At 25.5% G+C, this 14,230-nt stretch overlaps 1 protein-coding gene across 1 annotated transcript; it reads right to left on the reverse strand.

Moving 5' to 3' along the window:
• Positions 1-212: 212 nt before the first annotated feature.
• On the reverse strand, positions 213-13,727 carry LOC129971151 (actin-related protein 3). The gene is made up of 11 exons (XM_056084657.1): positions 13,589-13,727; positions 11,552-11,607; positions 9,944-10,068; positions 9,712-9,822; positions 9,153-9,248; positions 8,098-8,349; positions 5,865-6,038; positions 4,729-4,821; positions 4,516-4,641; positions 3,687-3,770; positions 213-695 (listed from the first exon to the last, which is right to left on the reverse strand). Exons 1-11 carry the CDS (start codon positions 13,630-13,632, stop codon positions 600-602), a joined length of 1,257 nt encoding a protein of 418 aa, XP_055940632.1. The 5' UTR covers positions 13,633-13,727; the 3' UTR covers positions 213-599.
• Positions 13,728-14,230: the final 503 nt, after the last annotated feature.

The raw sequence follows: 14,230 nt of genomic DNA on the forward strand, positions 1-14,230 counted from the left end.
TTTATTACTAAATTGTTTCAAAAACTTGAAAATTGCAACTTAATATATTCATTTGTTGAGCAAAACATTCTGAATATTAAGTAACAAGCATAAGTAGTTAAGTAATTAACAACACCCAAAAAGTGGCTTCCATTCAATCTTGTGTTAGAAAAAAATATAAAATAAATAATAAATGTAATTAAAAAAATTGTAAGGACAAAGTAAATTACTCATTTAATAAAGAAAACGAGTTTATTTTGATATATTCAATAAATGGAGTGTCTATAAAATTACAAGTGCAAAACAATTACAAAATACAATCACTAGATGATTTTTTGATAAATCAGTAATTTAAGACTGATAGCTATTCATAGAAAAGAAAATTCAATAAAAAAAAACAAAGACAATAGTAGACATATAATAGATTTTCAATAGTATGAGCAATGGTCATTGATTGGGAATTTGCAAAGAAATTTGTTCCATATGTTACACACATCACAGTCCATAACAGAAGCTAACTGTAATCTCAGAAGCAATGTTTCTTTTTTTTAGATTAGATTTTCAATATATTACACTCTTTATGAAGGTATGTTTTAAAGTATTTAAAAGTACTTTATTTCTCATGTCATGGCACCAAATACAGGATTATGACGACAAATACTAGGTCCATATTCTTCATATGCAGCTTTAGTAGGACATACTTGATAAAATTCAGGCTACAAAAAAGAGAATTGTTAATGCCACTAAGATAGATAAATACACATTTCGACTTTAAAAATACACTGATAAAAAGCTTTAATATTTAAAAAAACTTTTCTAAACATAGCAAAATAAATGCTCATTTATAATTTTGTACAGAAAATAATTTAGTAAAGAATATTCAAGACAGGAATCATTCTTTTAAAATAGCAAAAACATTATTATTTACTCATAAAATTTAGAGTATATTAAATAAAGATAATAACTAAAATTAAAATGAAATAGGAAATTCTTAATAAATTAGGAGCAATGAACAAGATCACAAAAGTAAACAGACCATTTCATTTTTCTGTTTATTTCTTTGCATGCATAAAAATGCACTGTTTCAATTATCATGATTTCTCAGATTAATCAATTTAATTTACCATAGTTAAATATTATATTTATAATAAATCAATACAAAACAGAATTTTTCATGACATAAATAGAATATTAAATTTCATTAAATTATATAAGAATTTTCCATACAAATATATGAAAAATGCTGTAAACATTTACTATTTAAAGCATCATCAAATTAAATTTATTAAAGAGAAGATATGATCTATTAAGGAAAAATAGCTTAACTCAAATTTTAGCAAGTATATGAAATAAATCTCTCTGGAGAAACTGAGAAATAATTATGACTACCCGTATGAAAATATCTATAAACCTCAAAAGCTTATAGATACAAAATTATAGCATGTGTACTGACTAGTTTAACTGTGTAGGAATCTGTAGCACTTTGCATTCATTATGTAAATAAAAGGAAATCGCATTGCATATTTTTCTCTGTTACCTTATATAATTTTTTCATATGATACTACAAATTTCTAAATATCAATTAACCATTTGAATGTCACATGGTTTTGAAAGAATTCAGTTTTCAAGAGCCATTTGAGATGCCATTATTATTTTTTATATTGTCATAAAATTTTGCAGTATCTTAGAAAAAAAAATAATTTGCTGTCTTTAATAAAAAATAAAAGATTTACAGTAAAAAAGGCTTTTGAAATCATATAACCTTAAAAATTCTGATTAGAAAAGATATTACTCAATAAAATCCTGAAAGATGTAAGCATTGAACAAGAGTGTGATTATGGCTACTGGTAGTCAAAATCGATTATGGAAGAATCCATTTTTATTCATATAATAAACATTTTAATAAAGAAATTTAGCAATTATTTCTACCTAACTTTTTCCCCTATGTTTATTTCTCAATAGTTTGTAAGAAATTTATTGCATAATATTTAAATGAAAAATTTGATAAAATTATTCAATCTATTAATAATATTATACTATTCTACATACTTTATAATAGATGATACAAAAGCCTTTGTTTATGTTTTCAATCATTTTTAAAAATATGCAATGACCATTTTTTAAAAAAAGATTTCTACAAATTCCACTGAACACATGTTTTGGTTTGCACAAAAGACTGTCATTTACTAGGCATTTAAATGTTTAAGATTACCTTTAATGTTCTGTAAGATTTATTTGGCCCCAAAAAAGTTTTTAACCGCTTACAGAAAATGATACCAAGTCATTTTATAGATATTTCGTGACTGCCAATGAAAATGTTATGCTATTTCTCTATACAGAATAAAATTTTATTTTATTTATATAATTCCTATAAATGCTTTCAAATTGCATTGCTTGGGCCAGTAAGATTCAGTACTGTTTTCTTACAACTTTGCTTAAAATTTTTCACCATATGATACTAATTCAAATAGGAAAGATATAAATTCATGCAAAGTTTTTGCTTTAATTATAAACCAGAGCAGATAAACTTTCACCTGTTTCAAAAAATTTAGAGGAAAACTACTTAGCCAAAACTATTTTATCTGTATAAAAATATTATAAAAGAAAACAATTACTTCATTTTGAGGATGGTGAAAGGCATATATCAAATAATCTAAATACATAATAAAAATATTGTCTTTATGTCATAGGAAAATTTTATTTGTTCTAAAGGTAGAGACTTATAAGATTCAATGCAAAAGAACCCCCTTCAAAACCAGGAAAAAATCAAGGCATACAAATTTCAAATGATCTAACATATAAACTAAATAGTATACTGGCACATGTGATGACTTTACTTTCTGCAAACTGGGCAACTTCTAATATAAAATATTATTATGATTGGTACTATAAGAAAAAATAAGCAACAACCTCCCTATCAAATGACCAACAAAGAGAGATATGTAAATGAAGTTTTTACTTTACAGATGATATAAATGCAGTTAATAATCAGGATTATTAACAATAAATCAACTAGTAAAAAATAATATAAAAATCCAAGCACAAGTAAAGGAACTGTGAATGCCCTTGATCAATTTTTGAAAACATAGATTTATAAAAAGAAACAAATTGCTTGCCCATTTAGATATTTGTTGTATTATTTTTTAATTATATCAAATGTATCGTGCAAAAAAAAAGAAAAAAACACTGAGCTATTGTTATATATGTTTCTGAAAACACGGAGAAGTAAATATATTCAATACCTATACATTCATAAAGTAAATACGAACAGAACAGCAGGGTTAAAATAAACTTACGACCAAGAATGGAAGAATCGCAAATTTCAAAGTACATAAAAAATACATTTATTTACATGTGAATATACCATAATTAATAGTACTGTATGTCCCTAGGGCCTTTACCATCAAAATTATTAACAAAAAAAAAAAGCTTGTCAGTTTTATAATAGTATTTTAACTTTGTCCTTTCTAATACCTATTCTTCTAACAATAGTACAGAAGAAGAAGAAAAAAAAGTGATTGCAACAATTGTTGCCACTAATTCTATAGCAAGCAATTTTGGTACAATTTGAGACAAATCAAAATTTCTCAATAAGATTTCTTTTATTAATAACTTCTAATTTCTGTAAATAAGGAAGGAAAAAAATTTTTTTCCTTCTAAATCTGAACATTTTTAAAAACATCAGAAGAGAATAAATAGTAACTTACTGTAGATCCTAGTAAACTACCACCAAACCATACAGCATATCTTTGCATATGATGGGATATAACCTGGACTTCGATAGGTTTGGGCTGTAACAAAATGATTAATTTAAAAATATATATTACAAAAATGAAAGAATAAACCTTATGATGAATTGCAGCCTAAAAATATAATCATCATAACAGATAAAATATAATACTGAAAGAAAATGTGCAACAAAAATGTGCCACAAACTTTAGTTTAATGCACAATAAAGAAATTAGTTTACTAATCAAAATTAGTGATGGAAAAAAAAAAAAAAACATTTCAGATACAGGTTAGATATAGTGAACAATAAATATAAAAATTTGGATCTTAACCTATACAAATTCTATAATTTACAACAATGCATCCAGCCCAAATTATTATTATTTTTTTTTAAATATCAAGGAGGAATCAGAATAATTAATTTTTTTGTTGTAATAACTAATAATAAAAATAATCAACTAAAGATTTTCTTTTAGCCTGAAATGTTTTTAACCTATAATTATATTGTTGTGCTTAATTGCATATGTTCAAATAATTTTCACGATATATTTTTTTAAAAAAAATTACAATTGTAATTATATCTCCAAAACCAGAAATTAACAATTCTATAATTCCATAAAATTATGAGAATCTTGGCATAGCACCATAACAAATCTTAAAGTAATAAAATTTTCATTAACTAAAGGCTGTGTCAAATTTTAATTTTGAAAAAGAAAATTAGCTGTAGTAAATAAGTTATAATACTCAAATAAAAATTTTCCTCATTTTATTAAATTCCATATATTTATTATATTAAAATTTATTTACCTTTATTCGACCACCACTAAGTGATTCACTAAGCTTCAATCTTGCATCGACAACTCTTTTGATATCTCGTTGAAGCCTTCGGCCAAAATCTCGGAACATTGTTGAGCCACCAGATAATACTATATTCTACCAAAAATAAATAAACAAATAAGTACATCCTAAAGATATCAATAAACAACTATGTACACCAATTATATATTATCCATACCATACCTTATATAGCGGCCTTCTTACATCAATAGGACAACTTTGAATACAAGTATCTACTATTTCAGATATTGGTGTCATGAAATCTGGATTTGCAAACTATAAGAAATATTAATTTATTTCATTAAACTGCAGCATACAAGCACGAACAGAACTAAATTGGAATATGAAAATCAAATATCTAATATCCAAAAATGTTGAGAAACTTAATTTTGTGCAATTAGAACCATTAAACTGTTAATTAACGTTACTCAGAACTTTTTTTAAAAATCTTACAAACAGATAATCAACAAAATTTAAACAAAATTATAAAAAGAAACTTTTTATTTTACTTATCAAAAAATTCATTACATAAAAGGAACTATAATTTCTCACTTCAGAGAAATTTTATCTTTCCTTAATTTTAGAAACATCAAATGATATTTAATGCAATAGCACTTTAATATTTAAAGATAAATTAGTTTTGAGAATGACATTATTTCATAATAAAATATAATGTTTACACATACAAGATAAATAGCTATGAAAATGAATAGATTTTTCTATTGTAAACTGTTCAAATACTCATTTTTTTAAAAAGGTAAAAGAATATCAAATTTCTACACATCTAATTTGCAGAATGATAAAGGGATAAGTGACATTATTAAACAAGCTAAATCCTCACTACTCATCAAAGTTTAGCTTTAAAAAATATTTTTACTTCATCTCAAAAATTTTCTATGAAAAAATTGACACAATTTTTGAAAATTCAAATGAAAGCATACATTATCTTTTTGCTTTTTAAATCATTATTTGAATGATAACTAGATACCTATAGATTCTTCAAAAAGTGGATAAGGCAATATCATTAAATGAATTACATTAACTATTGTCATGACCTTAATAATAATTATTCTATTAAAAAATTAATAGAAAATAAACTATGGAAATCCAGCAAATAACAAATTTTCACAAAATTATAAACAATACAATTTTACAATGCAAATATAATTTATAGTAATTTTATTCTTTGAAATTAGAATGTCTCACACAGAAATAAAATTAATACTTAAGCAATTTTTGCATCTTAAAAGTATCTTAAATCAACACAGAAAGATTTAAATAATTAAAAATATAATTTCAAACATGAAAAAGCTAAACACCTCTGGGTGGAAAAATATTTCAGGTCCTAAGAAACGTTCATATCCAACATCAACCCTAAATGGTTGCTGAGTAATTGCATTAATTCCTTCATATTTTTTCATCCACTTTGATGGTTCCTGGTCATATTTTGCAAATTCTTTGGCAATATCAGGACAAATGTAACTGTATCTTTCCTGAAACATTAAAGAGTCAATGAAGTAAAACATTTCAATTTTTAGAACTAATATCTACTTTTATTACATGAAATAAAATTTTTGAATATTAATTCTAATACAGAAAAATACTTTAAATGCAGTAGTTTCATCTTGGAAATGGAAAAGCATGCAAATATAGCAGAATTTGATTAAAAATAAAATATTTGGAACTATTAAAAAAAATCAAAGCCTCTGTCATGTTACAAGCTAAATATACAGGCTGAAGTTTAAAAAACTTATCAAATACTATTTAGAAGTATTAAAACTACAGTAGACATGTCTAAATATGACTGGAATTAATATTATTATTTGTTTATATTATCTAATTCCTCTGGTCCCAAATCAATGTATTAAAGGTACATAAAAATATGTTTAGTAGAATCATTCCATTGATTAAAGTCATCAGAACTATACAAAATTGACTGATCCTTCCTTTTTCCATCAAAGTTGATGATTGATATTCATCGAAACTTTTGTTCTATTTGTTAAGAATAATGTAGGAGTCATTTTTCCTGTGGTACGAGATTCATGTTCTTTTATCTGGTGGCCCAGATTGATTTAAATGAAATGATTAATTCAGCTAAGCTACCAGATTTGGAATGAAATTTGTTTTACAGACATAAACCAATACTGTATGTGATTATATTATGAAATATGTGCAAGAAAAGAACTGAATTGAATGTCATATACAATTCTGAAATTTTTAACGGATATGTATGTTTACCAAAAATATGTCAACACAACTAAAATTTAAAAGCTTCTTCTTATAGTCTGTGTATTTTCTGTAGGTGGTTCAAGGTCACATTTTCTACCTCGTTATTGGTTGTCTGGTACCAGTAACAAGGTAGAAAACATGATCTTGAATCGCCTACAGAAAATACACAGACTATAGTAAAATTTAAAAGGGGGAGGAAAGAGAAATCAGCTTTTTTTTCATGAGTAAAACCAAGCAAAAAATTATGACTTAGATAAGAGTTAAAATGTTGAACAAAACTCTTCAACAAATGCTGAAATAAGTCAAGCACTTGATATTTTGAAACTCAAAGAGCAACACCATTCAATAACTTAAAGCAATACATATATGAAAAAATATATAAGTGAACTAATAAGGAATAATTGTTGTTAAACAACAATTAAGAATTTGTTTCAACTGTTACTTTTGAAATAAGTAATAGAAACCCTGGAGTTAAATTTTTCTTTTACTTCTACTTTTCTTGATGAAATAAAAAGTCAATTTTATCCAATATATTTATTGTAATCAATCAGTTAATGTTATCAAAAATCTTAGGTCTTGAAAAGATTATATTATGTGACAGCTGCTCTATATTAAATCTACTAGAGATAATCAATGCTTAAAGGTCATCACACAAATTTTGAGTTCATGAATAATAATTCAAAAAAAAAAAAAAAAGTAGAATTAATTTGCAGATTCATTTTCCCTAAAATATATATAAAAAAATAATATAGTCGGATTTTGGATTGGAAGTTAAAATACATTGTTATGGCACTTATTTTTTTTTAGTGGAAATACTCATTCCAAAATTAAAGCACAGTAAAAGTCCGACTACATACTAATAAAAAACAATAACGTACATAATGCAAAAAATACGGGAGGGAACTTCAAAAATTTTAGAGCATATTAATAAAAACTGTACCAGTTAGTACATTGAAGTTTCCAGTAATTTATATGGCTACATATGCAAATGAAGTACAGAAATATTTAATTCCTCCTCAGAGAAGTCTATTTATTATACAAGACAATGTAAGCAGTAAAATTTTAATAACATAAGTAATAAACAAAATATTAATAACTAGGCAATTAGACATTTTTTAATGAATTAAATTTATAAATTGTTAAAGCAAATGTTAAAAAAACAAAATAAAGAGGTATCTATGAAAGCAAATAGTTCTAAAAATAACTAAAGTAAAATGAGCAATAAATAACTAATCATAAAGATGCAAAATTTGTTATATAATGTCCTAACTTCTAACAAATTAGTATTATAGAGCTCTCCTTCTACTAAAGAATATTATTTACCTTTATTGCCTTAGCTGTCTCCAGCGACTGTTCGGGAGGGATACCAACTTCACGTTCTCTGAGTAAACTTTGGATGAAATAGGTGATATTACGTCCAGCAATTGGAATATGTTTGATACAGCTTCCAATTACATATCCCTCTGCCACAGGAATGCAATGAGTAACACCATCACCAGAATCAATTACCAGGCCATTCAAAGTTCGCTCACCCATTTGTCGAGAAGTCCAAGATGCAGCAAGAGCCAATACAGCCTAGGAGTAAAGTAATATGCATTGTCTATAATGTTATTAATACTATATGATTACAAAGTAGATTGCTAAAAACTGGTGTGTTTTTTGGAATAAGAGCTATTTTGACCATGCTGAATCAAACATAAGATAACAATTAATGAAATTTTTTTAATTAATTAAAAGATAACTAATCATATGAAACATGTTTCAAATGGTTTTCAAAAGGTTACAAATGAAAAAAGTTCTAAAATGATTATATCAATGCTAATCTCTTTAAGAAAAAGGTTTTGATCGAGGTTTTCTCCCATCAAATCTTTTAAAGTAATGACATTCTTACAGTACAGTTTACTTAAGAATTTTGTTCTAATAATCAATAAGCACTCTAAATTAATTCTGAAGCTGTGTGAATAAGACACTCAACAAAATTTATTTATTGTTCTAGCAATTTTATATTACTTTATTATTTGCAATTTAATTAGTGAAAAACATATATTACATGTTGTAAGAAAATACTAAACATATTTCTTTTTTTAATGGTGTCTTTTCAAGATAGATAGTTCTGTTGGAAAAACTAAGCAATAATATCAGTGTTTGAATCATCATGATTGTACATGATACAAAAATTCTCAATTAGCTACACCATATGGAACACTATACCAACTCTTATAGTTATATAGTTTCATATTCTTTAATGATTTAAAATAGAAAAAAATTCTTTTGTTATTCCAGCACACAAAAGAACAGCTGTAACATTCATTCCAAATTTTTAACTTTTATCATTGCAAAATATGACAATATCACAAAGAATAATAATAAAAACTTACTTGAACTGCAATATACAGACCAGGAACATTAAATGATTCAAACATAATTTCAGCAGTATATTCTCTGTTTTCTGGAGTATTTAAGGGAGGTTCTGTCTGTTAAATAAAATATTAAAATTATTTTATCATTTTTCTAAACAAATACAAGGAACTTAGACAGTATTTTAAAGTGAAAATTTTCACTTGAAATTTGCATTTAGAAAACAATATGCTTTAAACAAAATCTGAAAGACTTCAATTCATTAAGTTTTTAAATAAAATTTATTAAATTTATCTTTTACAACATGGAAGTGTATATGATTTCAAATCTTTCAATAACTAAAAAATCTTTCAAATCTTTCAATAACTAAAAAATGAATCCTTGAAATAATCAGCTAAGAGAGGACAAAATGAAAATTGAAATGAACACTGTTATTTACTTTATCTTATGCTAGAAAAAAAAATTGCTTCTTATCACAAAAGGAGTTTAAAAAATAAGCATGACCAAAATTATTTTTCATTATTATATTTTCTAATCAAATACTTAAAAGTATTCTAAATCAAAAAGCTTGTCACTTACTAATAAAAAGTAGTGATCTTCAGGTTCAGCTCGAAGATATTTAAAAATGGACTGTTCCCAAAATCGTTCCATCAAGTCCCAATCTTCCACAATTCCATGACGAATTGGGTACTACATTAAAAATTCATATTAAAACCTTTATATAGAATTGTAATATGTTAACTAATTAACACAACAAATCAAGTACAATATTTCAAGCAATTGAAAAATGAAGAATAAGCAATACACTAACTTTTACTGAATACCCTGTAGAATCAATTGCTTCATCACCTATGTAAAAATCCAGGTCATCTATGCCACGACCTAACCTTCTAATTGCCTGATCTCCAATCTTTGCAGTTTCTCTGATAGCTATCGCTAAAATAAAATAATAAGAAATTAGTACTACATTTTTTAAAATTATTTTTTTGTATATTAAAAAAAATCTTAAATCATGCCTGTGACAACATCACCTTATAAAAAGAGCATTTTAGCAATAAAAAATATTTTCCAGCTAAAACTATTATGAATGAACTGAAATGATATCTATTGATGTCAACAAAATCATAAATCTAGGGTGCAAAATACTTAAGATTTTTTTTTTTTCCTTTTATACACAGTCAGGGGCAAATACAACAGAGATGAAAATAATAATTTGAAAGTATCATTAAGATCATTTAATGTTTTAAATTATCTAATGATTCCAAAAATCTCAATTTTAAGAATACTTATAAATTCAAAACTTGTTGAATTAGCACCTCTCATAATGAGTGATTTGCATAATTAGCAAAAAATAAATAATAAAAATTTGAAAAATGACTTATTTTATGAGCCATGTTTCACAGAATAAGTAATGGAAAGATATTATGATGTCACATACTAGATTAGCCTTGAAAAGAACCATTATATCTTACAAAGAAAAAGTTTTGGCCAAATAGCATTGTCAAATGTGGCTCTAAAGGTTTTACGCAACTGCATGTGGAGTTTTAATTAATGGAATTGTATCTCTGACCAAGATTATGGAGCTAAAGATAGACATCAAAGAGCTGTCAGAAGAATGTAACCAGTTCTGAGGAATTTATGGAGCTATATTTTGTGTCGCAGCAAAAGGCTGTGAAGGATATTTGGTCAGGAAGGAGAGCAGGAAATAATGGACTCAACAGAGTAACAACCTTCCAGTGAAATAAGGGAGATGTCTAATAACATGGGAAATAATTTTATCATACTTTGAAAACCATCACCATCCCAATAAGTCAGTAGATATGTATGTTACAAATTCATTCAATGATAATATAGTGTCTCACTTTAGTGAAATTTTGAAGCTTAGCTAAAGACAAATGTCTTGCAAAAAAAAGCATGCATTATAAACAATAAATTTGTTTGAATATTTAAACGCATGTTTCCATTTTACATGAATTTCTATAGGGAAAAAATTCTTGTTTAATGAAAGTTTTACAGTATGAACAAAATTCAGGAATGAATTATGGCCATTAAAGGAAGTTCTTACTTTCTAAAATATTTAAATATATTTCAAGAAAAATACAGTAAAACATAATGAATGATAATGCTACAGTAAAGTAACTTTTTTCATGCGAGATCACTTCATAGAATTTCAAAAATTTTGAAATTCATTTATATTATTAATAAAAAAATAATTAATAAAGTCAAATAAGTCAAAGAATTCTATAAAAATTTATAAAATAATTACATTCACAAATCAATAATTAACAACTAATAAAAAGAAAATAAATTTATTGTAACAACCAACACGTAAGCTTGCACAGTCTTTGAACTGAAAAAAAGTTGTAAATGTAAAGAAACTATGCTAAAACATTCTTTTAATATATGGAAAATATTTTACCGGATGGAATGATGAACTGTGGTTCTCTATTTCCAGCAAAACCAAGTTTTGTGTACCTGAAAATTAATATAAATTTTTAACTTTCATACAAATGAAAAGAAAAATCAGTTGGTGATTAAAATCTATAGCTTATACGTAGAATGCCTTAAAAATATCAATTTTATCAATATTATTGAGTTATAAAATAATTTGCCCCATGGAATTAAAAAAATTTAAACTAGTAAAAGAACTATAAACTGCTTTAATTTGGAGAAATGCATCAACTAAGTAACTACAAAATTTTCTCAATATAATCAAAACCTCTATTTTACAATTACGCAAATTCATTAAAGTACTTGTGTATTTAATGAATACCACAAGCAAATTTTAGTTTAACTGCATGTCATTGGCAAAAATAGTAAATAGACTAGCATGACATCCGGGGTGATTAATCCCCGATCGGGGGTGATTAATCCCCGATTGCAATAAACATGACATATTTGGCGATCAATTGCTGACATTTGATTAATACACAAGTGTCTTCATTAATCACTTAAAACACAAAAAATAGTTAAGTTGTTTTTTTAGACATCTAATAATTAACAAGAAGAAAGCTACATTTTATCAAAGTAACTATTATGATTATGATTACATTACAAACATTTATCTTTGAAAAAAATATGTCTATTACTTTAAAAAAATGTATTTTTAAGCATATTTGCCAATTAATGATACATTCAAAAAAAAAAAAAACTTGAGACATCAAATTTTGTAAATATGAAAAATGATATTGCATTTCAGCATTAAAAAATAATTTTAACTCATAAATATTGTAACATTTTTATTAGAATGTAATCTGGTCATAATGCAGAAACTTTCTTATACAATATAATCATGTATATTAATCATTTAAGAGAAAAAATATAGAATTATCTATATATAAATTAATAAATACATTATTCTTGATATTCTAAACTGTTTTAAAAATGTATTAAATATGCACTATTTTGTACTAACAGACTTATTAAAATGTAAATACTGAAAGAATATATACAAAATATAGAGACTTTATAAAATTATTAATTGTTTCATTAAATCTTAAAAACAGCAGGGGAGGACAAGATTAAAAGAATAAATTTTAAAATGTTTTGACTAAAAATTCACTTCCAATATAATTCTGGAATAGTAGGATTAAAATAACTAAAGCTGACGAAAGTAACATAATTGCTCAAATTTTTATTCAATCAATCAATAAGCACTACACAGATTATTCTACATGCATTATGGCAATTAGCACAATTCTATATAAATAATTTGAAAAAATTACTAACAATAACAATCTTTAGTTCTCTCTAAATTGAAATAAAGCCATTTAAAATAGTCTTGCAGATAAATAATATACAAATTCAGCAAATAAAAAAATCTACAAATAAATATATGCAGATTTAGCTCAATAAAAAAAAAAAATGCAGATATAAAGATCTTATTTTTTAGTGATAATATAGTTAATTTGTTACTTCTGTAACTTATCAGCACTATTATCTGCATAAAATAAAACGGGTTAAAGTTATGTATTTACTGGTACGAATGCAAACAGGATATCCGATTTTAAAACTAGAATTCTGATGAAGTTTGACAACAATTTTTTTTATAAAAGATAATACTCAATGTATAAATGACACAATCAAAAAATATTTTGGTTAAATTACAGTTATTCTAAATGTATTTTTAGAAAGATAAGTATTTTGACCAAAAAAACATACAATAATGAGTCATTTTGCAGAATTTTTTAAAACAATGCAAGTAGAATAAGTACCAATAAAGAGATTCTTATAACTACAATATGAAGCAATGATTAAAACTGAATCAGAGATATTTTACTTGATAAATAAGTAATGATAAATGGAACATTTTCTCAGCGGAAGTAAAAAATCGATAGATAGAAACAAATCTCATTTGGTTATAATTTGCTAATCGGATATGGATATCCGAACACCCTTACTGATTTCAAACACATAAAATGCAGAATAATTTTGCAAATAAAAGTTTAATATTTACCCAGTTCCATTATCAATAACGATTGCAGGTAATCTTCCAGCCATTAAAAAAATTAAATTTTTCGTAAAGAAACAGACAAGAAAAACTTTTCCACCCGCTTCCAACACCCAATACGAAGCAAGCGGTTACAGTTTATAAAACCGGGTTGAAGTACTTGTTTAAAATTCTTGAGATCTGTCATTCGTAGAACAACAAAAATGTCAGAGATGATAAAACGAATAGAAAGAAGCTTCGAGTTCATAACAAGCAGTATGTTGGCAATGTACATCTTTTAGACCCTATGATAAATATTTATTAGAGCTAAGCATATAGATAATAAGTATTATTTCTTAGAATAATGAAGGAAAATGATGTTTTCTTTAATTATATTATTCATAATCGTTCCTTATGCAAACATACTTAAAGTGAGCAAGAGACAAGATGGAAATGATTTGATTATTGACCGTAAAAACATTAATCAGGCTGTAATTAACAACATTAAGTGGTCTATGGAAATCTCTTATAATTAATTTTTATAATCCTGCTATATGAAGAGAAAACTTTGCAGAAAATAGGAATTAGTTTCAGTTTTGATCCCCGGATTTCTGGAAAACGTTAGAACGTGTAAACTGTCACCGACTGGAAAAGTATGACTATTTCTTT

This window comes from Argiope bruennichi, chromosome 1 (genome assembly GCF_947563725.1).
Source record: "Argiope bruennichi chromosome 1, qqArgBrue1.1, whole genome shotgun sequence".
NCBI lineage: Eukaryota > Metazoa > Arthropoda > Arachnida > Araneae > Araneidae > Argiope > Argiope bruennichi.

What these genes read in the sequence shown, in the direction of transcription:
- LOC129971151 (XM_056084657.1), bottom strand. Translation starts at nt 13,632, where the DNA reads ATGGCTGGAAGATTACCTGCAATCGTTATTGATAATGGAACTGG. An exon ending in GTTATTGATAATGGAACTGG is followed by an intron (nt 11,608 to 13,588) that starts GTAAATATTAAA and finishes ATTAATTTTCAG; the next exon opens with GTACACAAAACTTGGTTTTG. An exon ending in GTCTGTATATTGCAGTTCAA is followed by an intron (nt 8,350 to 9,152) that starts GTAAGTTTTTAT and finishes CTTTACTCCTAG; the next exon opens with GCTGTATTGGCTCTTGCTGC.